General features: G+C 31.8%; 2 protein-coding genes across 3 annotated transcripts; one reads left to right on the top strand and one right to left on the bottom strand.

Annotated features, from left to right (window-relative positions):
- Positions 1-7,209: 7,209 nt before the first annotated feature.
- LOC134706817 (immunoglobulin-binding protein 1-like) lies at positions 7,210-20,036 on the bottom strand. 2 transcript variants are annotated; one of them, XM_063566115.1, is made up of 10 exons: positions 20,012-20,036; positions 17,906-18,018; positions 15,857-15,941; positions 13,283-13,380; positions 11,896-12,031; positions 11,273-11,342; positions 10,961-11,052; positions 9,592-9,734; positions 8,475-8,617; positions 7,210-7,436 (listed from the first exon to the last, which is right to left on the bottom strand). In XM_063566115.1, exons 2-10 carry the CDS (start codon positions 17,971-17,973, stop codon positions 7,396-7,398), a joined length of 876 nt encoding a protein of 291 aa, XP_063422185.1. In that variant the 5' UTR covers positions 17,974-18,018; positions 20,012-20,036; the 3' UTR covers positions 7,210-7,395. The 2 variants fall into 2 exon arrangements, with proteins under 2 accessions (XP_063422185.1, XP_063422184.1); XM_063566114.1 differs by lacking the exon at positions 20,012-20,036 and adding an exon at positions 19,685-19,848.
- A 16-nt stretch (positions 20,037-20,052) lies between these two features.
- Positions 20,053-25,494, top strand: LOC134706818 (protein FMC1 homolog). The gene is made up of 3 exons (XM_063566116.1): positions 20,053-20,181; positions 23,395-23,547; positions 25,159-25,494. The coding sequence occupies exons 1-3, from the start codon at positions 20,110-20,112 to the stop codon at positions 25,261-25,263; spliced, it is 330 nt and encodes a 109-aa protein (XP_063422186.1). The 5' UTR covers positions 20,053-20,109; the 3' UTR covers positions 25,264-25,494.
- Positions 25,495-26,783: the final 1,289 nt, after the last annotated feature.

Genomic DNA, 26,783 nt, shown 5'->3' with positions numbered 1-26,783 from the left:
ATCGAGCAATGTTTGCTCAGATTGATAAATACTGAGGACTTTTAAAAATGTTGAATATATTCACGAACTAAATTCAGTCAAAAGTGCATGGTTTAAGTGAAAAATAGAGTGTTGAACATATACACTTAAATTGTGTCTTTATCTTATACACTTTTTGGTTAATTGAGGCAACAGTTGTTTACCGTTGTTTAAATCTCGTAAACTGGCAGATAGATGCAAGGAATTAACACTCCAGAAGGAACGAGACCGGTTGTGTCGATAGTGTGAATATTTCCTGATAGTATTGCATCACAATCGGAAACAGGTCACACTCGGTAAAATTACAACTCATGCGACTATACTGGTATTTAATTCAATACAAGACCACAAAATGTGTATCTAATGTATATAGTGAGTTAAGATCAGTTGAGACAACAACACATCGTATCGGATAACCAATTCGTCATAGTGACCTCGTGAATTCAACCGTTTTTTGTATGACGATAACTTTGAGGACCAATGCATAAGTGACCTATTAGTGCATGGTGTTGTTGTTTATATGATACTTTTATAAGACTATAGGTATCAGAGCAGCAATTCTAAAACCTCTAAATATTCAACCAAATTTGTATTTTATTCTCAAAGCTTTCTTAATGATTCATAATACCAAGGTCTATTCTGAATTTTACATTTATTGCCACTCTATACAGTTCGGGTGTATAAAGTAAAACAAAAAATAACGAACTGTAAGGAAAATTCCAAACAGAAATTCCTTAATCAAATGGCAAACTCAAAAGCTCAAGCATACAAATCGAAGGACAACAACTGTCATATTCCTGACTTAATACAAACATATTCTTATGTAGAAAACGGTGATGTAACCGGAGTTTATACCACACGTGTATGTAATGCCTATAAGCATGTAGGCATGATAAAGGTACATTTCATTTCATCAAAACTGTAAGAATTTCGCCGAATTTAAACTGACCTGATGCAATAGACTTTCTTCAGATAATAAAAACCAGGCGTTCCTCTCACAAAAGGACTTACAACTAGAATAAATCGTATATACTGAAGATTTCAGTATACTTACGATCAATAAATAAATCGATTGAGAGTTAATTTTTTTTTTAAACGCATGCCTAGAAGTTTACAGTGTTGTATATTTTCTATTTTTTTAAATGATTTAGATCTTTAAACCGTGAATATGTAATATATGGATAATTACTCATACAATGAGTCGTCTGACAGTTTTGTGAGATACCGAAAAGTCTTGCCTATTACTCAAATGTTCTGTTTAAGCCATGCCGGCAATTTTAGTTGGCAAGACTGGCTCATCAGACACATATTTTTTTAACTGGAATCCCAATGATAAGTGTTGCCAAGTTTTATCTCAATTGCCCAGTAGTTTCAGAATTTTTCAAGGAGAGGGCAAAGAGCGCATATCCAAAGAGAAAGCCAGTACTTTTCACATTTCTAAAAGAAACAAGTAAACACCAATACTGTCCTTTATATAACAACCGTCATCAAAAACTGAAGATATTCGGAGAGTCATCCTTCCCATTTATAAAAAGGCAACAAAATAAACCTGCAGACTATCCACCTGTATTGCTATTAGCGATCATATACAGGATGCTAGAACGCAACATAGTATCACAGATAATCGACCACCTAGATGGACATACAATTATACTTCATGACAACCACCGTTAGTTTCCAAGCAATAAGATCCTATAGATTCAGTTGCTCGAAAAAAACTGCAGACACAGAAAAACGCCTAAACTAAAGAAAACAAGTTGATATTGGAAACAGGACTTGTAGAAAGAATTTGAAAATTACCTCATACCAGAATGTCAAACTAAATTATTATGGAATCATCGAGGAAACGACAGATTCCTGAAAGATCAACTGAACATTTTGTAGTAGATATGGAAACATGCTTTACAGTTCCAGTAATATCCGGTGAATTCCAAATTTGCATGTACCAAGACCCATACATTGTGTAAGTACATCAATAAACAAGAGGCTCTCAAGAGCCTGAATCGCTCACCTTAATTCTTGTGGTTGAATCTCTCATCAATGATTATTTTGGCTTTCAATTTATTTAAATGTTCTTTGGATCGTCCTATTTTCTTCAAAAGCCAAAAAAAATAATCATTTTCTCCTATGTTCTATTTTAGCCATAGGAGCTATGTTTCTTGACATACAAGGAAATAAAATAAAAAAATATACTAGATACTCTGAAACTCATTTAGCCTAAGTTTGGCTGAAATTGATACAGCAGTTTCAAAGGAGAAGATTTTTAAAAGTAAGTCAACATGATGAACAAATTGTGAAAAAAGTCTTTAAAGGGCAATAACTCCTTAAGGGGTCAATTGACAATTTTGGTCAAATTGACTTATTTGAAGATCTTACTTTGCTGAACATTATTGCTGTTTACAGTTTATCTATAATAATATTCAAGATAATAAACAAAAACAACAAAATTTCCGTAAAATTATCAATTCAGGGGCAGCAACCCAACAACAGGTTGTCTGATTCATCTGAAAATTTCAGGGCAGATAGATCTTGACCTGATAAACAATGATACCCATGTCAGATTTGCTCTAAATGCTTTGGTTTTTGAGTTATAAGCCAAAAACTGCATTTGACCCCTATGTTCTATTTTTAGCAATGGCGACCATGTTTGTTGATAGATCAAAACTTCGGATACAATTTATAAACTAGATACCCTAAGGAACATTCAGTTAAAGTTTGGAAGTATTTGGCCCAGTAGTTTCAGAGGAGAAGATTCTTGAAATAGTTTACGACGACAGACGACGACGGACGACGACAGACGACGACAGACGACGGACGACGACGGACGCCAAGTGATGGCATAAGCCCACTTGGCCCTTCAGGCCAGGTGAGCTAAAAAACCGATGGCGTAACAGAAACTCATGCTACAAAGATCCAGGTCAAACTCGCTCAATGGAGCGAAACATGGCAACCAAAGTTTAACTATAGGGAAATAAACTCATCATAGATACCAGGATTATTTTTTTTTATATACGCCAGACGCGCGTTTCGTCTACAAAAGACTCATCAGTGACGCTCGAATCATAAAAGATTAAAAAGGCCAAATAAAGTACGAAGTTGAAGAGCATTAATGACCAAAATTCCTAAAAGGTTGGCCAAATCCAGCTAAGGTAATCTATGTCTGTGGTAGAAAGCCTTAGTTTTTCAAAAATTCTAAATTTTGTAAACAGTTAATTTATAAATATAACCATATCAATGATAATTCATGTCAGCACTAACTAACAGTGCTGAATACTGGGCTGGTGATACCCTCAGGGGAATTTATAAATTGGAACCAACCACATAAAACACAGATCAAACATATAGATCAAATAAGTCCGAGATTACTCTGACATCCAACAACTGTTTTGCCAAAAAAGCTGAGGCCCTGGGAAGCCAGAGCTCGTCCCATATTAAAAAGTGGATATTTGCCCAACCAAAATAAATGAACTGCTTCGTTACTTCTGGAGCCTTCTGGAAGCCTTTGATCTATATAAATCGAGCATTAATTTGTTCATATATCATTTGTGTAAGTTTCATCTACCTGACATCCTCCTAAAGACATCTCATTATATTGAATTTTAACAAAAATCCAAATAAAAAAGCTCTTATTCTAACTTAACTACTATGTTTTATGGAACGGACTACCTTATGAAATGCGTAAAGTGCAAAACACTTATTCTTTTAAACAAATTATAAAACAATACTTGAGACAGTCCCAATATTCAGTCTGAAATGATTGCAACTATTACTCTTAGAATGTATGATTTTAATGATTTGTATATTCTAGGTCTATTTACTACATGAGATATGAAACTGTTTTATATCTTCTAATCATGGTACATGTACATTGAACTATTATGTCTATACAATTGTGTTTATATGTTGTATGTTTGCTTTTTTCTCATATTATTATCATTTTGTTTTTACTTGTATTGCATACATGTATATGAGGGCCTCAGGGAAGATTAGTGATTGTAACTAACTGTGTTTACCCTCTTTAAATAAAGAATTTATTATTATTATTATTATTATTATTATCACTATGGGTTCAAATGCTTAACACTAAGATGGATCTCTGTTATATGTAAAATTGAGAATGGAAATGGAGAATGTGTCAAAGAGACAACAATCCGACAGTTTTTACAACAACAACCAAGAGAAATCCAATCCCACTTCAGGAACTATTCCTACAGCAAAATTTCTTGTTACATGCATATGGTTTAACATGGATTCAAGATACAACTGAATATTCAGAGTGTTAAAATTGACAAAAACTGGTTTTTCTCATACACAAAAAGTAACATGCATCCAATAAAAAATTAATGGTCATGTTTATTTTTATTTTGGGACTAAAATGTAAATGTCAATTCAACTATTAAATCTATATGTATCTGTGAAATGAACTAAACATAAAACTTAACCATTAACATTCAATTATATAGAGTCCACTTAATGCTGACCTGATCAATACTGCACTAGTAGTATATACTTTAACTATACATAGAAACTAGGGATGGATTGATGGATGAATGGATGGTTGGTATTTATTTCTAGTGACACATTCTTTAAGTAAATCTGGATGTAATCATATTGATGTGATATTTATAACAACCCTGCTAAGAACTAAACCTGCACAATGAGCACAGGCACTTGTCTCAAAAAAAAAATTTCCTATATACCTTAATATAACACAAGGTACTTAACTAAATTTTTGAATAATGACACCCAGTCCCAAATTCCGGTTATTTTTTTCATTTCTCGGTTGTCAAACCTACTTAAACTTAATATGCCGTAAATCTAAATTGATTTATCTGCAAAATGGTATATGACACGACTATCATTGTTGTCGGGATCATTAGTAGCAGGCCTCAGACGTCGGTCAACGGGATTTTTTTTTGCATTCGTCTCATTTTTTGGCAACACCCAGCCCGCATGTAATTTTATACTGGTTTCTCATTGGTCAATCGTCTGGCTAAAAATAAATGTGGGAAATTTTGGTCAATTTATAACTCTACATTAGTGTCGTTGTGTACACGTGTGTTTCATAACAAACTTATTTGGGTTTGTTTCACATAATCTGTAAAGAATTTACAATAAAGGTAATAATTCATAGTCAGAGGGAAGCTGACAGTTTTTATTTTCATAATTTTTTATAATAATTCAATCACTGCGGGCTGGGTGTTGCCAAAAATTGAGACGAATGCAAAAAAACATAACGTTGACCGACTTCTGAGGCCTGCTACTAATGATCCCGACAACAATGATAGTCGTGTCATATACCATTGTGTAGATAAATCAATCTAGATTTACGGCATATTAAGTTTAAGTATGTTTGACAACAGAGAAATAAAAAAAATAACGGGAAATTGGGACTGGGTGTCATTATTCAAAAATTTAGTTAAGTACCTTGTGTTATATTAAGGTATATAGGAAAAAAAATTTGAGACAAGTGCCTGTGACAATGAGTCATATTTATATTGTTATTATATACTTAAGCGGAAGCCAATTGCATATAACAATGCATGAGCAGGCTATTATTACTTGCAACTTATATCTATAATACTAAAATTACGAGGTCCAATTTGTCAGCCGTCATCACGTAAAAACGACGAATCAAAGAATTCAACTTTATAATTAACTCATATAGTACAAAGGTGTAGATTAAAAATTACACCACTCCAGGCCTTTTTGTTTTCCACGTAATTAAAATAGCCAATAATCAGGGTTTCCCCTGGGTCAATTATTTTTTTAGCCACCTCTTTTGCCAAAACAATATATTTTTCGCCACTTTATTATTTTTTTCGCCAAGTTAAACAAATACATTTTCCTTTTAAAATTTAACTTTTTTTCCAGCCCCCCCCCCCCCCCCCCCCCCTTAATAAGAAGTGATTTTTAAAACAAAACAAAGCATCTTATCACTTTGAATTGATCCCTCGTGTAAGGTGTAGTCTTTACATTGAAGGGTTACTCTCATGCCAACCTTTTGAATAGATTTTCTACATAACGACAGTTTTCTTTTCTAGACCATCGTAAATAAGTAAAACTATATGCTTGAAACACTTGTGTAACTGAAACGACTTTGAAGTACCCACTCAAATCAATGATCTAAAATGTATATGAAAGTTAAATGATAAAGTTTTAAATCAGAGACCTTTCTTGCTTTTGGACATTTTTCGTCATAACAACAATTTTCTCTGGACTATCATTAAAAGAAGGAGAGGAAGTGTAAAAATTTTGCTTCAAACACGTGCTTCGCAAAGTGGTTAATAAATCCCCTTTGTGACACATGACAGAAGCCATTTAACTATATCATTTTGTCATATCATATAATTAACACCTTTATTAATTAGTCCTTTGATGTCGGTAGCTATGAATGCAATCAGCTGATTATTGATTTTTTGTCAAAATCTTAACGAGTTCAAGGTAAATTCAGAGTATTGTCTGATCGGTAAAGTCAGAGAAACCAGAAAAAGGTAAATAAACAAGATGGCTGAAAATAAATCGTTATATATATTTCTTTCGCCAAATTCTTTCGCCAATGACGAATTTTAATCGCCAGTGGAAACCCTGCCAATAATTAAGAAGTTCCAGGTCGAGTCCGATACCGATACCAATAGTATATTCACCTGTTACCTATTACCTTATCTGTACGTTCCGCATTTGACAGGCGCACCACCAAACAGTGTATTCAGGATTAATATGCTATATACACAGGTCATTAACACAGGGTTGACACTACTTATTTGTCAAATTGTTACCTATTGTAGTATTTTAATCAGTAAGACTTTCTAAGATAACAAATCTGGACTAAAAATAAGGCGTATAGGTAGTTTTCAATTTGTTTGTGGGCATGCATGACATAAAACAGCGAATGAAAGAATTCAACTTTATTCATAACTAATATATTACAATGCTGTTGATTAAAAAATACTCCATTCCAGGACCTTTTGTTTTCAAAATAATTAATATTACCAATAATTGATAAGTTCCAGTCCGATGGGTTCAAACAGAAAGATTTGAAAGCAAAGAAAACTGTGTATCTTATAATCAGCATGACTTTATCAGATGACAATACTAATACTAAAATAAGGCTTGCGCATAGTTATATACTTTAATTCATTCACAGACCCGCAATATCATGGGTGTGTTCTAGTATATATAATTACGGAAAGCAATATCATATGTAAATTTTATTATCATATACATGTAAAATACATAGCAAACATTATCACAATTATTTTTCTTAGCACTTGCAAACTTTTCTGCAGCTTCAGAATATTTTGTATTAATGTTTGAATTGAGCTGACAGATCAGATCAAAATTAATTTTATAATGCCTATTTATGAAATTTATTGATCATCCCATATTCTTCCTGTTACCCCATCCTTTCCGATGATCTACAAAGAAAAAAGAAAATACAGTAAAGCAGATGTTTTAGATTTGATTTAATGTAATGGAAATGAATTCCCACATTAAACCTATACATGTTAATTCTTTTTCTATTATTAATTCAATTTGTTTTCAATCCAGAAATTACTTTTGACTTGTGGATTAAACTTCTTTTTTTTATTTTATGCCTTCATATTGGTTGGAATTAGTTAAAGATTTTTGAGATCTTAATCACTCATTATGTCAAATGTACTTAGTTTTAAGTTAAGTTATGAATAAAATGAGATGTGGGGTTAATGTCAAAAGAAAAACAACAAAACCACAAAAATTACTGCAAGACATCTAGAGGTCAACTATACAGGCCAACAGAAACCAGTGTATGTATTAAATATAAAGATGTAAGTCAACCAGAGTCGTGGATGGTTGTAATAAATCTAACACAGATCTGTTTTTAATACCAATAACATGAAGAATGCTAATGATTCAGGTATAACATTTTAACTATAGACAATCATTGGGATAGGCACATGATTATGTGGCAGAACTAGAGTAGTTTTGAGGCTACAAACCCCATCTTCTACATCTTGAATATTTGCAATTCACTAAAAAAAAATATAAGTTACACACATTAAATTATTCAGACTACCAGGGACCATGGAAATTGCTGTACAGAACCTTTCAGATTTTTATGGACAATGGACATTGCTAGACAAACCTTTCAGAACATAAAGGACAATGGACATTGCTAAAAAAAACTATTTCAACCATAAAGGACAATAGACATTGCGAGACAAAACCTTTAAACCATTAAGGACATTGGGCATGGCTAGACAAAATCTGTCAGACCATTAAGGACATTGGGCATGGATAGACAAAACTTTTCAGACCATAAAGGACATTGGGCATGGCTAGACAAAACCTTTCAGACCATTAAGGACATTAGGCATGGCTTAACAAAACCTTTCAGACAATTAGGTACAATCATTATTTTTGATAGAAATCATTGCAGAAAAATTCTATCATCACATCAGGCAACTATAACTTACCATCCTTCCATTCATCCCAATCTCTAGCTTTATGTAAAGTTTCCTCATCATCTTCTTCTACTTTCTTCTCTTTTTCTGAGTCCTCCTGTTCTTTAGCTTGGGCATCTTTTTCTGGATCATTTGCCCAATCCTGCATACTGTGACTATAACATATCATTGTGTATGTGTAGATTTTTATTTCAAAATATGAGTTTGGTGTCAGTAATTGTAATTCAAAAATATCTCACTAAAATTATTGTACTAATGTAACCATAACCAGTTGGTGGTGGTGTTACATCTTACAAGGTCTACCTGAATTATTTGCCTTTTACATAAATTTGTAATCCTGCAATTTTATCCAACATATACCGTAGATTTTGAAATTTTTGTGTCAGATATCTTTATTATTGTGAAAAATGTGTCCCTGATAGTCTGATGCAATAGTTTGTAATGCAAAAATTGTAAAAAAATAAATATGAATAGAGCTGGATTTTTCTCAAGATTGCCAAAATAATAATCACATTTTTGTCTAAATTTACAAAATTGTAATAATAAATGCATGCAATCATTTCTGAGTTAACAGTAATGTTAATTTCTTTGCCAGATTGATTTTTTTGTTTTTCAGGTGTAATTATTAGTTTCAAAGAATTCCCCTCAAACCTATGCTAAGGATCGTTTGAAACTTGTTGTGAGGTGCAAATTTTTGCTCTGTGTCGAAGGTCTCACTTTCTTTTTGTGATGAAGTACAGCAATAAAAGCTCTGTTCCTTTACTTTTTTAGTGTTTTGCTCTGTACTGATTTTGTGTCATATTTGTGTACCCAATGTCATTTCTTTCTTATATTATAAATTCCATTTGTCTTATTCAAAGCAACTGTTAACCCCTTTGTAATGAAAAAATCTGGTTTACCTTTTTTATATAAATTAAAAAGCATTTTTATGCATGTTATGGTAATTTAATCATGTTCATGATCAATATACATGGGACCAAAATAGGCTATTTGTTGAAAATTTGGTATTTTCAAATACTCATGATGAAATCACTATCCTCTTGCTCTTTCTATGAATAATTAACATAATTAACATAATGTTTGACCTGTTTAGCCATTTTAAAAACCTTTAAAACAGTTTCACACTTACCTACTTCCAGGTGGTTGCCATATTCCATCTCTTACTCTCTGTTCATAAAATTCTTCCACAGTCAGAACAGGTCTACTTGGATAGCCTGCTCCATATACTTTCTTTGATATCATGTCTTTTGTTATGATAAATGGTGTAAATGCCTGAACAGAAAGTAAAATATATATGAAACAAATCATCTTCATAAATGTATGAATATCTAAGTTCATTATAATCCATTGGACATTTCATAAAAGCAGACAACTGCTGACTTTAAAATTACAAAGTTGTTTTATTGAGATCAAGGTAAGATGAAGTCTGCCATACCAACATGTACACCATACTATAATTCCATATACCAAATATAGTTGACATTTTGCTTAAAGTATCAAAGAAACAGGCTTAACTAGCAAACTTAACATTCTATCAATGAACAATAAAGGAGGTCAAGGTTAAAAGAACCCTGCCAGAAAAATATAAACCCCTTAAAAACATTTCATACATCAAATATAGGTGACCTAACACTAATAGTATCTGACATAAGGAAACATCTGAAGGTTCTTAGTCAATGTGTACCCAATAAAACAACAACCAAGAAATCTATAGGTCAATATATTGTATTCAATAAAGGACAGGTGTCAAGACAATATGCCAATCTCTTTAGTTCAACCAATAACTAAACTTTCCAACTTATAGAAATGTTGACCCCAAGGAAACGGCAAATATCTATAATTTTATAAAATTCATTTGAAGATACTAAATGAAAAATGTTATCAAGTAACTGTGTCAATTTTTCTTCCATTCCAAAGTGTATGGTAACTATAAGAAATTTGCATTGGGAATGGCATGTCACTATTATTGGAAACCATCACGCCAAAACAAATAACACCAAGTAAGTGCACACCTATGCACAGTCTGAAGTCATTCTGTCAATTAATTCCTAGAGTAGATTTTTTAGCTTTTATGAGGAATGGGACTGACAAATAGACTGATCACAGGACAATTTATCATGTATTTTCAATAAGAAAACAAGATGAAATTTCTCAAATCTACAAAATTAAATATTGAATCTAATTCTAACAATTAAGCAAACTTACTTTCATCTGAAAAAATTGCATTATGTAGGTATTAAATTTGGAAGTTCCAGAAAATTAAGTAAAAAGTGGGAAAAAATTCTAAAGTATTGACTGCTTGACTCATTACATAATCGGAGAAACAAATTTAAAGTATATATATCTTTATTCTCAATAAACCATCATTTTGACAAGGTATAGAGAAAGTACAACCATACGGAAATGAAATTTGTCAGTAAAAGAGTGTCTCCACAATGTTGTTTGTTTACTACAATGTTGTTGTGATAAAAGCTGAAAGTGCTAGTATAAGATTGTACCGTTGTCTTTTGTGGATCTTTTTTAGGTTTTGGAGGTTCTTCATGTCCATTCTGTAAACTTTGCTCTCTAAATTTTAACATTGTTATTTCACCTGTTCATAAAAATGAAATAAAATAAATCATCTTTAAGTCAGAAAAATATTTCAAATTTGTGATTACTGCAAGTCAGTTAAATAGGTGTATATTTACAAAGTTTACCTCATATACAATTAATGTTATTAAAATAATTTTAAACAATGAAGACAATTTACTAAACCTCAGTATATAAATATAAATATACAAAATTGTTGAAGTTTAATCTGAGATACTTACAATTCAAGCTGTCTAATTCCTCTAAAGACTTCTCCACCCACTGATGACATAAGGTCAAATAATAATCTCTCTGTTAAATCAAGAGAAAAGGAATGAATGTATGTATAGCTGTAAACAAATTCAAATCTAAAATTGAAAACAAAATGACTTGGCGTATTTAGGAAAGAAGCAAATTCATCAAATTGTCACATCTTTACGTTTAAAGAACAATAATGCTTTACTAATGAAGTTATTTGTTCATTTGAAAATGTGCTACCCTGTAGGCCTCCAGAACTTCCTCTGTAAACTTGTAACATCTATCACTCAATATAATCTGTAATAACTTACCAAACTTTAGGATAATTGTGTATCAACTAATGTGCAAATATGTATTAATTATCAATTCTATGCCCAATTCAGGTCTTAGAGTCCATCAAAGTTGAAAATGGTTTTTATCGTCTGAACAAAATTGTCAAAATGTTTGGCTTTGTAGTTTCAGAAAACTGACCAATCTGAACAAAAATTGCTTCTTTAACCAAACTTATTTCTGAAATGAAACAGACTCAAGCCTTACAACAGAGATAAAATATTGTGTCTTGGTTACAATATTATTGAGGGATTTTTTACAATAGAAAAGATTTTACCTTGACCTCATCGTCCACATGTTCTTTCTCTACCTCGACAGACAAATCCTTTAGTTTCTTGGCTCTTTCTTTTTGTTCCTGGAATTTTTTAATCTTATCCCCTCTTTGTCTAGACATAGCAATCAGATCTGGAGGACTGAATGTTAAAAATAAATTCAAATATCTATATGTATTTGTGTTCTTTCAAGTTTTGAAGATTTTTTGTTGTTGTTGTTTATAAATAAGAAAACCAATTGATTAGATTTGTGAAAATGAAGTAATTGTCAGATTAATTTATATAGTTTTCATTAAAAAAAATTAAGACCGTAACATTAAAAGGTACATGTACATGTAACACAACCAAAGTTAAAAACACTTTGTCTATGACAGATTTCTTCACTAACTTCAGTAAGGTGTGGTTTTACGACATTCTCTGTTTATCTAGTATCCCTTATTCAAGTTGTGAACATTGTATTAAAGGCAGTGTTCTAGGATTTTTATGCATTTGCAACTTTCCATGGAAAAGTTGGTGTCAAAAGTTCACTTCTCACAAGTTTAATGAACTTTCCCTTAATTTCATACTATTTCAAAAAAAAAATCATCATTTTTTTACATTGTATTCCTTTTATTGCATGTTTATACATGTTGATCAATTTAAAATTATGAGCTGTGTTTCTTTTGAAATAAATAAGTTTGTCTATTAAACTAGCTTGGGATAAATCAATGTCATGTTCATCTAGATATACAAAACATTTGATGGAATAATTTATATTAGTTTGAACTATATTAATTTTAGTTTTGGAACATGGCTATTTATGACATAACATCAGTAATTCAATTGTATTGACACAAAAAAGTGATAACATTATAAGCAGAAAATCTACAATTTAAAATCCAGATTTTAAAATGTTTCGCTTCCGATTATTATATTTTTTTGCATCTAGATCAGATAGATGCTTCAAATTATGGATTACCCTTGCTTAGCAAGCAAGCGTATTTATGACTGTGATCAGAAAATGTGCACATGTTTTTTTCCCCTAGACTTTAAGCCCCTGCATGGTTTACACCAACAAAAACGATCTTGTTTTGAGACTTTGATCTGGGAGCAGTTGTTCCATATTTCCTCCTGATTTTATTGAAATAAAGGAATACATTTGTTTCATTGACCAGTTTATCTGCATGAATAGGAAGTTTCTGTAATTTAATGTTACTTGCCCACGGAAAACAAAGATTTAAATTTTTACTTTCCCTTGACCTAAATCAACTTGCAACGGGTGACGGGAAATGGGAATCCTAGAACACTGAATAGTTCATTGATTAGTTGTTTCTAAAGTCTAAAGCAACATTTTTTTAATAGCAAAGAACTAATGATATTTTCACAACCTAAAAAAATTAGTAAATAACCTACCCTTTTCCTGAAGGCACTATCTCTGTTGAGTCTATTGGGACATTAACATCAGTCACTTCGTATGATTTACAAACCCTGAGAAAGTCTGTAAAATAATCCTGTAATTTAAAATTTTATGTAAATGGAAATACCAAGTAATTTATTGCTAACACTTATAGTTATGAAAAATATAAGTGTAAATTTACATTCCATATGAACTAGGACAAATGGATTAAGGAAATAATAAATATCTACATGTTACTGAAATATTTATAGTTGGAGCACATAATAAACCATTGCTTGAAATTTCTACAATAAGTTCTCATTCTAAGTTGTTAGTATGGTCTTGATGAAATTTTAAATATGTTCCCAAGTGTTAAAAAGGGACAAGATTGGTCCAAATTTCAAAGATCATGATTTTTAAGAAGCAACTAAAGGAACTTCTTGATATTCCCTACGGTCCATAAGAAATGGATTCTGGTAGGTGTTACTGTTTCAAGAATAAAACAAAATAAAATTGGTCTCCACTCATATTTAACAAGAAATAAATATATGCATGAAGGGGTACCAATTTCATTCTGACATTTTGAGTTGCAGGTTATAAAACTTTTACTTTTTGATATGCTGTACAAAGGCAAATTAACATAGATATTGTGGTGTTTGAATGCTTTGGAAATTTAGAAATGATCCGTTTAAACTTGTCGCTCCTTTAAATAAACTTATTCTAAAAGGTTACCTATTCAACACTGTAATAAGATCATTGAATATTGTTTTTATTGGTATACATATTGATTTTGTTTTCAGTAGATTAAAAGCTAACTAAATATTAATAGTATGTTATATACATATACATATTTATGAATCTACAACCTGTTGATACCTGTAACTTGGCGTGGCACAAGGTCATGTATTTTGGCTGTTTATGACTTCTTTACACTAAATCCATTGGATGTTGGATGTGTACAGATTGATAGTTTAGTCTTAGATGCATGATTTTTTAATTAGTTGTTAGTGGCTTTGAACTAGCTGTCAGATAACTGTGAGTACTCTCAGATCTGTTCATTGTGTCTTTTTGTGTTTGGATGTATAAGTACCCAGCCACGTCAACTTGTATTTTTATCCATCTAATGAGTTAAGCCTTTTCAACTGATTTTTATAGTTTGTTCTTATGTTGTACTGTTATACCACTGTCCCAAGTTAGGGGGAGGGTTGGGATCCCGCTAACATGTTTAACCCCGCCACATTATTTATGTATGTGCCTGTCCCAAGTCAGGAGCCTGGAATTTAGTGGTTGTCGTTTGTTTATGTGTTACATATTTGTTTTTCTTTCATTTTTTTACATAAATAAGGCCGTTAGTTTTCTCGTTTGAATTGTTTTACATTGTCATATCCAGGCCTTTTATAGCCGACTATGCGCTATCGGCTTTGCTCATTGTTGAAGGCCGTACAGTTACCTATAGTTGTTAATGTCTGTGTCATTTTGGTCTTTTGTGGATAGTTGTCTCATTGGCAATCATACCACATCTTCTTTTTTATATTTGATTTAAATCAATATTGATAAGAAATATTTTCATCCATAATATATTTTATCAGCCAAGCATATTTTCCACCATGCATCATGCATGGTACAGCGGATATACATGCAGGTACTAACCAAGCGGCCATGATTGATTTTGACCTCACACGGTAAAGAAAATCTTTGTTTAGTTCACATGTATGCATAATATCAATGTGTAACTCAATCTAAACATAATTGTTGTTTTTAAGAAATGATTTGGTCATCGGTTGATGATTAGAGATGTCTACTTATTTTCCCAAAACAAGAACGATTACTAAAAATATGTCCAAATACTTGTCAAAGAAGTTTGCACTTGTCTCATCCGATATAATTCTATATTCATTGCAACTCTTTTTCTGATAGAAGGCCACTGTGCATGTGTAATAAGTATAGTTATATCAATTATTGGCATTGAAATCTTTCATGCATATGTTTTTCGATATTTTATTCCAAAAAGAAGTGTTGTGTACAGTCATGACAGTGTTTAGCTGACCATATAAATCATTCTGAACGGTGCATAGTTAAGTTGCTGTACACCTTACACAAAAACAAAATTTTCATACTCATTTATTACCCCAAAAATTTCACCGAATGAGTAATCACAGGTAAGTTTATGATTGGTAACTATTACTTTTGCCCTGTATTAGCTTTTGTCAGGTAAAACATGTAAATGTCTCGACAATAGTATTGAAATTGAAAGTTGGTGTTGAAATTCACAACTATTTGCGCATTTACAAGTTAATTGTTCTTGTTTGAATATAAAAGTTGTCTTATAAGTAGGAAAAAATCAATGTGAAAATTATTTTGGAGCAGGAATTTCAGATGTTGAGAAATGTACACTGAATGTTGATAAAACAAAGCAAAGATTTTCGTTACCATGTCAGCTCAAAATCGATCATGCCCACTTGGTTAGTACCTATATCCACTGTAGGATGATACACAGTGTTTTCCTTAGTTAACAAATAATTTACATGCATCACATTTTACATACATATATGGGGTGTATAATGATTGAGGGACATAAAATATACTGATACCTTTCCTTTCTTTACAACTTCAATTCTTTCCTTACAATTCAAAAGTGTTGTTAAATATCCCAAAATAGCTGGTAAAAGTATGTATCTATAAAATATATAGTAAATCTATTCGTATATGTAATTAATAATTCAAAATATTTCACATTCTATATATTTTCATAATGTTGATTATATTCCTGTTCTATCTGAAAGCATTCGTTAGATACATATATAATGTATATGTATCTTAGGCCGTGTTCACACCAAAAGCCATGTACAGTAAACATGTTTACATTTAGTTTACCGTAATGGAGACTGGTTTCACATTACATTTGTTCACATCCATACACCTTGTTTAGCTACCTGTACATAAGATTTGTTCACAATTGTAAACTATATGTCATTTAAATGTTCATTACATAGAACCGAATGCAATTTTTTCGAACAGTTATTCTTGCAGTTTGGGAACAACCGTTTGACTTTAAAAAGAGGGGTGGTTCCTTGCTAAATATTTTGATATCGTTTCACTTTAAAAAGAGGAGTGGTTCCTTGCTAAATATTTTGATCCCCAATTTGTTAAAAAATAAATTATTCTGGTCATACAGATGATTAAAAAAAATCGGAATCCAGAGCTTCACCAATACATTATAGTGTTAAATATTGTAAAATAAATAAAATTTGATTGCTAGCATCGAAAAAACTGAATAAAAACGTTTGCGCGAAAAAAATCTGACTCAACTCCCTTTTTAAGTCAGGTGGTTGCTCCTTTGATTTATGAAAGCCATTTTGAGATGTAGGGCCACTACATTTTTATTTTTTCTGTTTGTTTCAAATGGTATTTCTTCTCCAAGGAGTATTTGGTAAAGGAATAGGGTAACGTTTTTTTTTATATTAAGTGTTATTTAACGGATCTGAGATACTACACAAACATATCATTTACCTCACCCTTTTTTTAGTCATGCATTTATATGTGAATCGTTGTTTGAGTAAAGACCAGTGGCGAATAATTCTGTGTACGTCAAGTCGATTCAAGAAGACCTTTTCAAATGAATTAGGTAGCAACTATTTATTTCGTTTTTTTTGGGGGGAAAGGGGGGGGGGGGGTGGGGGGGGGGGGGGGGGGGGGGGGGGGGGGGGCTATATATTTTTTTTCAGAACAAATTTTAGTGACAAGTCGAAATCAATTTTAGCATTATATAAAGTGGCAGCTGAGGGTGAAACAAACAAATTTTTTTTCAGGGCCAAAAACAGGAAACATTTTTTTTTCCAAAACAAAATCCATAGCCCACCACCCGAACCCCCTGCCTTTATGTTTTATACTCAACTATAATAGCACCCCCCCCCCCCCCCCCCGAAAATCAATTGGTTGCTGCCTTATAGGTTCGGCAATGATGGAGCTTTGTGAGTCTTGATCAGGGGTTAATAAAGTACGTTAAAAATTTTCAACAAAAAAAACCTGTAAAATTTAGACAAAAATTTCTGTAAACAACTATACTAATAATTATCAAAAATATCAATTTTACTCAAAAAAAATTCTCCTTAAATATATACACGGTAAAACTAATGTCCTAAATGCCTAGTTTAGTGTACACTGAACCTACACAAGGCCTACATTGACTATCGACTGTGTGTAGATAAAACATGATTTAAACTACATTGAGTTTTATCAATGGGAACGCAATTGTGTTGAGTTTACGTGTGAGTTACACTAACACAACACCAAATTGAGGTCAATGTGAACACGGCCTTAGTGTTTAAGTTATTTTATATGTCATCATTACTAGGATTACAAAAAATTTAAATAAACAATAATCATCAATTGGGAATTTGACCACTAAAGAGCTTGGGAAAGAAGATTAATATATATACATTATATGATATCATCTCACAGATTTACAACATGTACATAGTGTTTAATGAGTTATTTATACAAAATATGAAATCTTCCTAGAAAACCCTAAAGGTACTCAAAATGAAGATGGTGTCTGATATTATCTGAAATGACAGAGACTTTCAATGTAGGTCATTCTCTTTCTAATTTTAAGTTGTACTAGTGCTAACAGTACTTACTTGACTTCATTTGTGGCAACTTCTTCTATATTCTCATTATTACTATATAAATGTAGTTGGTTCACCATGTGTATAGCTTTCTCTCCATTCTTTATCCCATGCCTAAGTTTTACCTAATAATAAAATGCATGATCTTTGAGTACAATGTTTACTGTTACAATGACTGTAGTATGTATTCCTAAATATTGTTTCATATAATATATATATATATATGTATGTACATGTAGGTGCAATCACAGGGACTCGGTTAGCAAATTAATCTTTAATGTTTTGTTAATAAATGTTTTTTTGTTTTTTAAATTATTTCCTGTCTATTTGTATTACTTTATTAACGTTTTTGACGTTACCTTGACATCACTTTTTATTTGTTTTCTAGCAAAAATGAAAAATCCTAGGGTAAACTGCACATTGCTAGAAAACAAATAAATAGGGATGTCAACACTTATGTGTGTGTGGGTGTGTATAAATTTTAATCATGTTTTGGATATTGAACGTATTTCTCTATATTTGTTTCATTGTTTCAAACTTAAGTAAGACACTGACTATATTTTTTTAAATACATTGAACATCTTAATAGTGCATTGTTTAAACTCATCAAAGTAAATTAAAACAAAAATCATGAATTTGAAACACAATACAATAACACCCAATTAAGCTGTGTATACATGTAGTTACCAATTAGCAGTAATCATACATTAATTTAGGAAAATATGATTTTTTTTGGTATAGACATATAAAAAACTAGATTGTGTCCCAAGTATGTACATGTATACACAGATGCCCCATCAGCCTAATCATTTTCTATGTTCAGTGGACTGTGAAAATGGGATTACTCTCTAATTTGGCATCAAAATTAGAAAGATGATATTATACACGTTTTAATATAATTTTACCCAATAATCTTGAAAATTTGTCATAAAAACAGAATTGACCTAGTTGTTTTATACTCAACTGAAGAAAATATTTTTCAAAGGCCTTTTTTATATTTTTTTTTACTGTATACATGTACCTTTTACCGGTACATTATAATAAAAATCACAGAGCCGTGGTGTAGTGGTTAGTGCATCGGACTACTAACACAAAGGTTCCTGGTTCGATTCCCTTTCGGGATGAAAATTTCAGGAACTAAATTTTCTGCTCTCCCTTGACACCATTTGCGAGTATGGTCTTGAGGAAACGATGATAGTCCGTCGGAAGGGGGACGATAAATGGCTGACCCGTGTTAAGAGAGAGCCATATCTCTTGCACGTTAAAGACACCCTTGTAGATTTCGAAAAGAGTAGGCTAATGCCGCTACAAGGCAGCACTTGCAACCGCAAAGTGGAAAGGGATTAATATAAGTTGTAAAACTTGTTTCCCAATCCACTATAAATAAATATGTTAAAACTAAACATATGAATTACAATCAATATATATCTTTATTTGTATTCCTTATAAATATATTTTTTATTGAGGCTGGATTGACATTACATATGGGCCCGATTGATGTGGGGCCAGATCTATGTGGAACGGATCGATTGGGCCGGATCGACATGGGGCCGGATCTTCCAGAAAGCTGAATGTGTGAGGTGCGAAAGTGTATTGGGCGCGAACGACCTGGTACTATTTGAAACAGCCATTAGAAAATTTGAATTTCTGTACAATTTAAAAAAAATTAAAATAATTCAAACATATCTTTACTTTTAGAAATGTTTTTTAATTAGAACTTAGAAGAGTAGAAAAACGTATTCTATATTTCTGATTAAGCACTCTGGACTTTTTATAAATCAATTTATGTACTTGATAGTCCTGAGATGAAGTTGAATCATTTGTATTTTCTGTGAAAATATACGTTGTCCATAAATCTTGGTACAACTCCGAAAGGGTTGGTGTTTTGTCTCCAGCTTCAGCCATAACTTACAGCGATATCGTTATCAGAAAAACGTTTTACCGATTTACCTATAAAATCACATTCGGTACAGATATGACTAATTTCTGGACCATAGTTGTGTATTGATTAAACAAAATTTGCAAGTAAACAAGCTTTTAATAAGAAAACAAAATATGTCAATTTCAATCAGATGTTATATACTGGCGAATAGAATAGCATTTTTGTTCTGCATTTACTTTACAGCACTGTTAGACACAATGCCCTTGGGATCAGCATTTGTGTCTAAAACTAGTATGACCTAAGCGCCAATTAACGTTGACTTTGTTTATAAAAAATGACAAGTCCCACTGCCAATGCTCAGTTATTCCGCAGTTTATTGAAAGAACTACGCTTTATTCATTCAAAGGTTGGCTAAACGTTTGTATTATTGCATTTTTGTTTTCTAATGTCAAGTTTGCATGATATAGTTAATTCTGTTTCGCAGCATCAATAAGTATGTATGTTCCGTATCTCCCTCCTTTAGTAGGAGCACCACCATGGGTTATGGTGTAAAAAGGAAGACATTTAACACACTGTATCGGTACAGATTTAATGTGAGCATTTGCCTATCCAGTCTCCCAGCCTGGCAGTGACAGGTCTTACTACCAGAAAGTTAACCTTCCCCAAAACAATAAGTACAATGTAATAAAGCATATAAACACAACCACTCACCTGACTCGCTCATCCTCAAAAAAAAAATAAAAAATGCATAATATAAAAAAAACAAACATAAAATACAAAATAAAGGATAAGGTCACCCTGGATGCCGCACAAATGCCTAGACAAAGTATGGGAAACTGGAGAGGACATACTTGGACTCCAAACCGATACCGCTAAATGCCTAGTCCTTGCCAGACGTCATAATTATTTGGTCTTCTTAATGCCCAGCTGTATTCCTGGTAGAGGGAAGCCGAAAATCCTATGATAAAGCATCTCGGAAAGAAACTACCGATCCATTAGGGGAACAGCTTAAACCCTCAGACATCAAATAGATTGGTCTGATAGTTTCCCATATGGAAACTACTAAGGCAGCAACCAATTGATTTTCTGGGAGGGCTATGGTTTTTTTTTAGAAACAAAGTTTGTTTCCAGTTTTTGGTGGAAAAAATAGTTGGTTTTTGACCCTGCGAAAAAAAATATTGTTTGTTTCACCCTCAGCTTCCACTATATGTCATGCTAAAATTGAAAGAAAAAAATTGTTATCGACTTGTCGCAAAAAAAAAGATTGTCTTTGGCAGAAGGGGGGGGGGGGGGGGGGAAAAAATCCATAGCTCCCCCCAGAAAATAAAATGGTTGCTGCCTAATGGATCCCATCTGACAACATGCCTCAAACAAACCTGAAAATATCTGCAGAAACCTTTCTCAACAAAAAAATATAATCCAAATCATAAAATATATTATTTATCCATGAAATCAATTCGACAAAACAATTTCATGAATTTCAATGATGTAGAAGGATTTTCTCTGCAAAAATTTTCATATCTCATCAGCATGCTCGACTCGCCATAGTATAACTGAGGCCCCTCATGTCATGCCCATGGCAGTGTTCAACTGTTCAAGTAATCACATTTTTGTTTGCCAATATAATAGCATAATCATTATTTTTTTTTAAACAAGGTAATCAAATAATCAAAAAATAAAATCAAATCATCATGAAATATTTGGTCTGGTAATCAAATGATCACTAAATCGGCCAAGTAATCACATAATCAATAACCCCATGATGATGCCCATAACTATAAGCAATAGGGTCAATAAATTTGGTGTATGAAAAGTTTGTAAGGTATTCATCATCTACATGTCTGTTGGGCCTGGTTTGTGTGACCTTGACCTAATTAGTGAAATACCTGAACTATATATGATACTTGTACATGTAGTAAATCCTTCATATTACAGACTTTCAACATATTTATATTCTATCATGAATCATGATAATTAACTTGTTTCAATAATACATGTGCCTACTATTCAATAATACCTACTGTTTCAATAATACCTATGATTTTATTTTAATCTAGGACTATATTTTTGACTATGGGGTATGGACTTTGCTCATTGTTGAAGGCTGTACGGTGACCTATAGTTGTTAATGTTTGTGTCATTTTGGTCTTTTGTGGATAGTTGTCTCATTGGCAATCATACCACATCTTCTTTTTTATAGCATGACTAGCAAAAATTGTCACAAATTTCAACAACATGTACATGTATATATAAATACACATGTATCTATCAGTCAGAGATATAACTTGCGTGTGTTATTACAGATACTTTTACCTTAAATTTTCTAAATCTGTAATAACATATGCTTGTTATTTGTAACAGTATACATGGTATACTGCGCTCTAGGGAACTCTTGAGACTTTGCGCAGAAACTAAATGCATAGTCTTGATAACTAATTTTTTAATTGAATTAATACATTTTTGATGGACCATGGTAAATCAATGAGTGGAGGCTATTAAGGGATAAACTTAGCTGTGATAACAAGGCTCAGTTATTAAAGGAATGTACATTTGTAACATATTGTATAAGACACTTGGGAATTACTGAGAAACTTGCGCAGAACCTCATTACATGCTGTGGTCATTATTTCTTACAATAAATTAAACTACATTGTAATTAAGCATGATGTATGTCTCAATAGTTCCATTTTAAAATGTCATTGTGATCTTAAAGGAAGAATTGTTGCCATTTCATTTTGGTGCATTATGTATTCATGTTTTTGCCATTCCAGTCAGGTGTGCATTTCCCTATGGCAGATAGGGTTCATCTTCAACTTGACTGTTGATTTTCATGGATAATTGATATTGCTCATGATAACTTTATAAGACCTCAATTGTATGTATATATTACATGTAGCTTGTACATGGGGTAAAATGGGTGATCTTAAAGACTTTCAACATGAAATTATATCATAATCAATAAAACTGGCAAATCATTTTAGCATGTTTAGTGTGTGCTTAATTTATATATGTTACATGTATATGCAAATACAGCATCTTTAAATCAACTGAAATTTTGGCAGATAATATGATTCAGTAATGTACAAATGTACATGTACAACTTCCTGTGCCCACCAATAACACAGTATCTTAAACCAGAATTGCCAGGAATACTAATTTTTATAAGCATGTTCACAGGATGTATTTGGTATACTGTTGTCTGTCCTTCCATCAGTTCATTTTTCACACTTTGTGTTTTGACAGATATAGAAATTTATACATTCTAAAACAATGGTCACAAACTTAGGTAAACTTGAGTTACCTATATATATAAAAATGCCAAATTGTTCATGTTATGTGTCAGAGAGGTACCACTGTGTGCATGTCTTATTTTCTATATTTTGTATGTGGGATCTATTTGAACAGTGCTCACAGTACAACTAGTTGATCATATAAATTAACTTAGAGCATAAAGACTAACTTAAATGGAGACAGGCATATCAAGCAATATAATCACAGTGATGGGGCAGCTCTTTATTTTATTTTTAAATTGTTTTGTAGTCAAATAAAACTTAGTAAATGACAACAAAATTTTGTTTTCATAGTAATTGAAGTATATATACTTATTTTGTCATTTCAGAGGAACATAACAGAATGTCCAACATACCAGTTTATGTTAGAACAGTTTAAAAATCACAAAGTAACAAGTGAAAAGTACTGTCAGGGTAAACATGATGTAGTGCATGTAGCGGATACTTATTTATGTTTACTTGAGAGTACTAGAAAGCATCAGGTATGTTACACACAAAATGTTATAGATGTAGGTAAATAAATAATTTAAACATATTACACATGTACATGTACTTCATGTACACGATGTTTATGAATATTAAGGCAATATGGAAGTATAAAGTTTATGGCATTAGTCTTTGATTAGAAACCACTGTACTGTTGTAGCAATTTACAGATGTTGTAATATTATACAATTTTTTGGCACAAACATTTTGACAAATGATCAGTTAATGTAAATAAAATGCCTCCGCAACAGATCTAATGTCATGCTGTAGATGCTTGCAATAGAATTCAGTGTTACAGTCATGTTTTGTGTTGTTTTTTAAAGGAGTACGGATTTTAATCTTGCCTGAATTACAGACAGTTGCTTTGTCTTTCTTAAGTGTCATATATATATGTACGTGTATGTGTACAATGAAATCAATCTGACTTTTGACGGCATGTATTATTCAGACATTTATGATAATGAGAAATGCATTAAATGTTGTGACTACTTTCAAATAATATGATAAAAACACATTCAGTAACAAAATTTCTTGTTTAAACTGCAGACAACCTGTATTAAAGCTATATATTCCTGTTATTATATATTCATCTTCCAGTAATTTTGAGAATAACACTTAATAATACAAAATCATTTTGACAGTATATGATATCTACTTTATGATATTTCAACAGTAACCCATTACAATTAGAAAATTGTTCATACATGTATTAGAAAAAATAAAACTAATAAAAAACATGATTTAACATTGTTGAACACAGACTATTTCATGGGTAATACTGTATTCAATCAATATGCAGATGCAGTCTATAACTTAGATTAGATTCAGTGTAAGAATGATTAAAATAAGTCTGATTAAATTTAATGACTGCTTAATGTCCAGTGTCAAGTATTACAACCATGTTCTGATATATGCATATACAATGTACATGTATGCATAGAAGTTTTAGTATTCTACATGTATGCATAGAAGTTTTAGTATTCTACATGTATGCATAGAAATTTTAGTATTTTAACACATATACATAAGGCAACAGCTTCAGTTGACTGGAAGGAAAAATTTCCTGTTAAGACACATTTTTTTTTATATGATTTTGAGCCTACATGTCTGTGCTCTGAATCTTAAATGCAATATGTTTGGTGGAGAAACAGTAAATACCAATAAAAGTTATTTTTCGTTTTACCCAGTGGCTAATACCCATACTTCCAGTAGGCACCCTACCTATGTATAAGGGAAGTTGATATTGATCTATTTATAAAATTACACTACAACAGCAAATAAAGCTCTTTGAAATAAAGTACCTCAGAACCTCAATATAGAAAGTCAGTATACATATAACATGGTGAACCAACATCAAATAACTCATGCTGCCAGTACAGGGGTACCCCTGTCCTGCTTTGTTGTATCCTTCCTCTTTCTTTTTTTGTTTGTCCCAAAACAATAGTTGTCATTGGTTGATGTCTTTCATACTTGTTTTTTTTTTCTTAATGGATAGTTGTCTTATTGTCAATCACAACTATTTTCAATACTTAGAAGTATGTAAATGTTAGTAAACAATAATGTATTGAATTACTTTTCCAAATATTTACATTTTCTTCTCATTTCAGGAATTAACAGAACTGTATGGAGGAAAAGGAGAAAGAAGTATTGAAGCTAGTGCTAACATTGTGGGACTTAAATTACCTAAAACATATGATCCTAACAATTCATAGCTTTATGATATGTTCCTCATCTTAAGCAGAGACTGAATATAGCTATTTATAATGCTCTGTCTTATCTTGCAGTGCTTAATTACAAAACATATGCAGTTTGTTTCACATCTGTTTACTCTGGATACCCTGATTTAACCTAGGATTAGTACAGAAATATTTTAGGGAAAATTTCCTAATCAATATAAAAAATGATGATTTGTTATGAATTTATGATAAAATGTTGATATTATATATCTTAAAACAGTTATTAGTCCACCACTGACAAAGCCAAAGTGCACTCTGTCTGTTTGTCTGTCCATCCATCCATCAGTCCAGCAAATCAGTTTTACAAACATATTGATTTGATATTTGGTGTATTGTTTAATTATGACAAGTTACAGGTCAAGTACACTTTTCACAATTTTAGCTTTTGTCCTTGTTCAGTTAGACCCATCTCCCTCAAGGGAGATAATTCATTTTTTAGCCTTCCATAGAATTAAATTTTTGATGAATTACTTATTGATTACTAGATTTCTGTTCAAAGGGAATAACTCAGTTTTTAAAAGATATGTAAAAGACCATGTATAAAGATAAATGACATTTTGGATTTTTTTTCCTTTTCTTTAGTAAATTAAATGGTAGGCTTGTTTGTTATTTTTATGTAGTTTACACCATGACATGTAAAAGATAAAGTTAGAATTTCATTCCATTACAAGTATTTTTGGATGGTAGAAAACTATATGTATTGCCACGCAATACTCACAGAATGCTTGTTAAATTGACCTTATTATATCAAAAAGGAGAAACATATGGCTCCCTACAGCAATAATATGCTAGCTATTGCACATGGTTTACAAAAATGGTTTATATTTTTTGTAAGAAAAAAAATCATTTATCATCTCTAATGGACACTGTGATTAACTTGGATTATAATGAAAAGTATTTATCAGCTAATATAGAGGGGATGTGCTATGATTACCAGTCAGATATCTATCCACTAAAATTCAAATGAAAAGAACTTAAGCAATTATAGGTAACAGTATAGTCTTCAGACAAATCAAAATAAAATACTGTACAGTTGGCTTTAAAAGGACCTGACATGCAAAATATGAAACAATTCAATAGAAAAGGTAACAATCTAGTTTATAACAAAACAATTAAGAAAAACAAATATGATAGACTGAAACCAATGACAAACATTGAACTATCTGCACCTGGATTGGAATGGACACATACAGAAGAATGAGGCAGGGTTATTAAACATGTTTGTGAGTGCTCAACCCTCTTTATAACCTTGGATAGTGGTGTAACAACACAACATAGAACAACCAATCAATATCAGTGGAAAAAGGCATAACTCATTAGATCAATACAAAGTAGTAAGCATCAAACAAAAACACAGACTAGACGTGGCAGGGTAAATGAATTTATCCTAGCCCATCCTTAACATAAAAAGACACAAAGTAGAATGAGAGTACTCACAGTTAGTTCAAATGCAATAACAACTTATGAAGAACACAATATGTATGGTAAACCAAAAT

Source organism: Mytilus trossulus, chromosome 2, assembly GCF_036588685.1.
Source record: "Mytilus trossulus isolate FHL-02 chromosome 2, PNRI_Mtr1.1.1.hap1, whole genome shotgun sequence".
NCBI lineage: Eukaryota > Metazoa > Mollusca > Bivalvia > Mytilida > Mytilidae > Mytilus > Mytilus trossulus.
The sequence above is the reverse complement of the archived record's forward strand: the minus strand, read 5'-3'. Positions and strand labels throughout refer to the sequence as shown.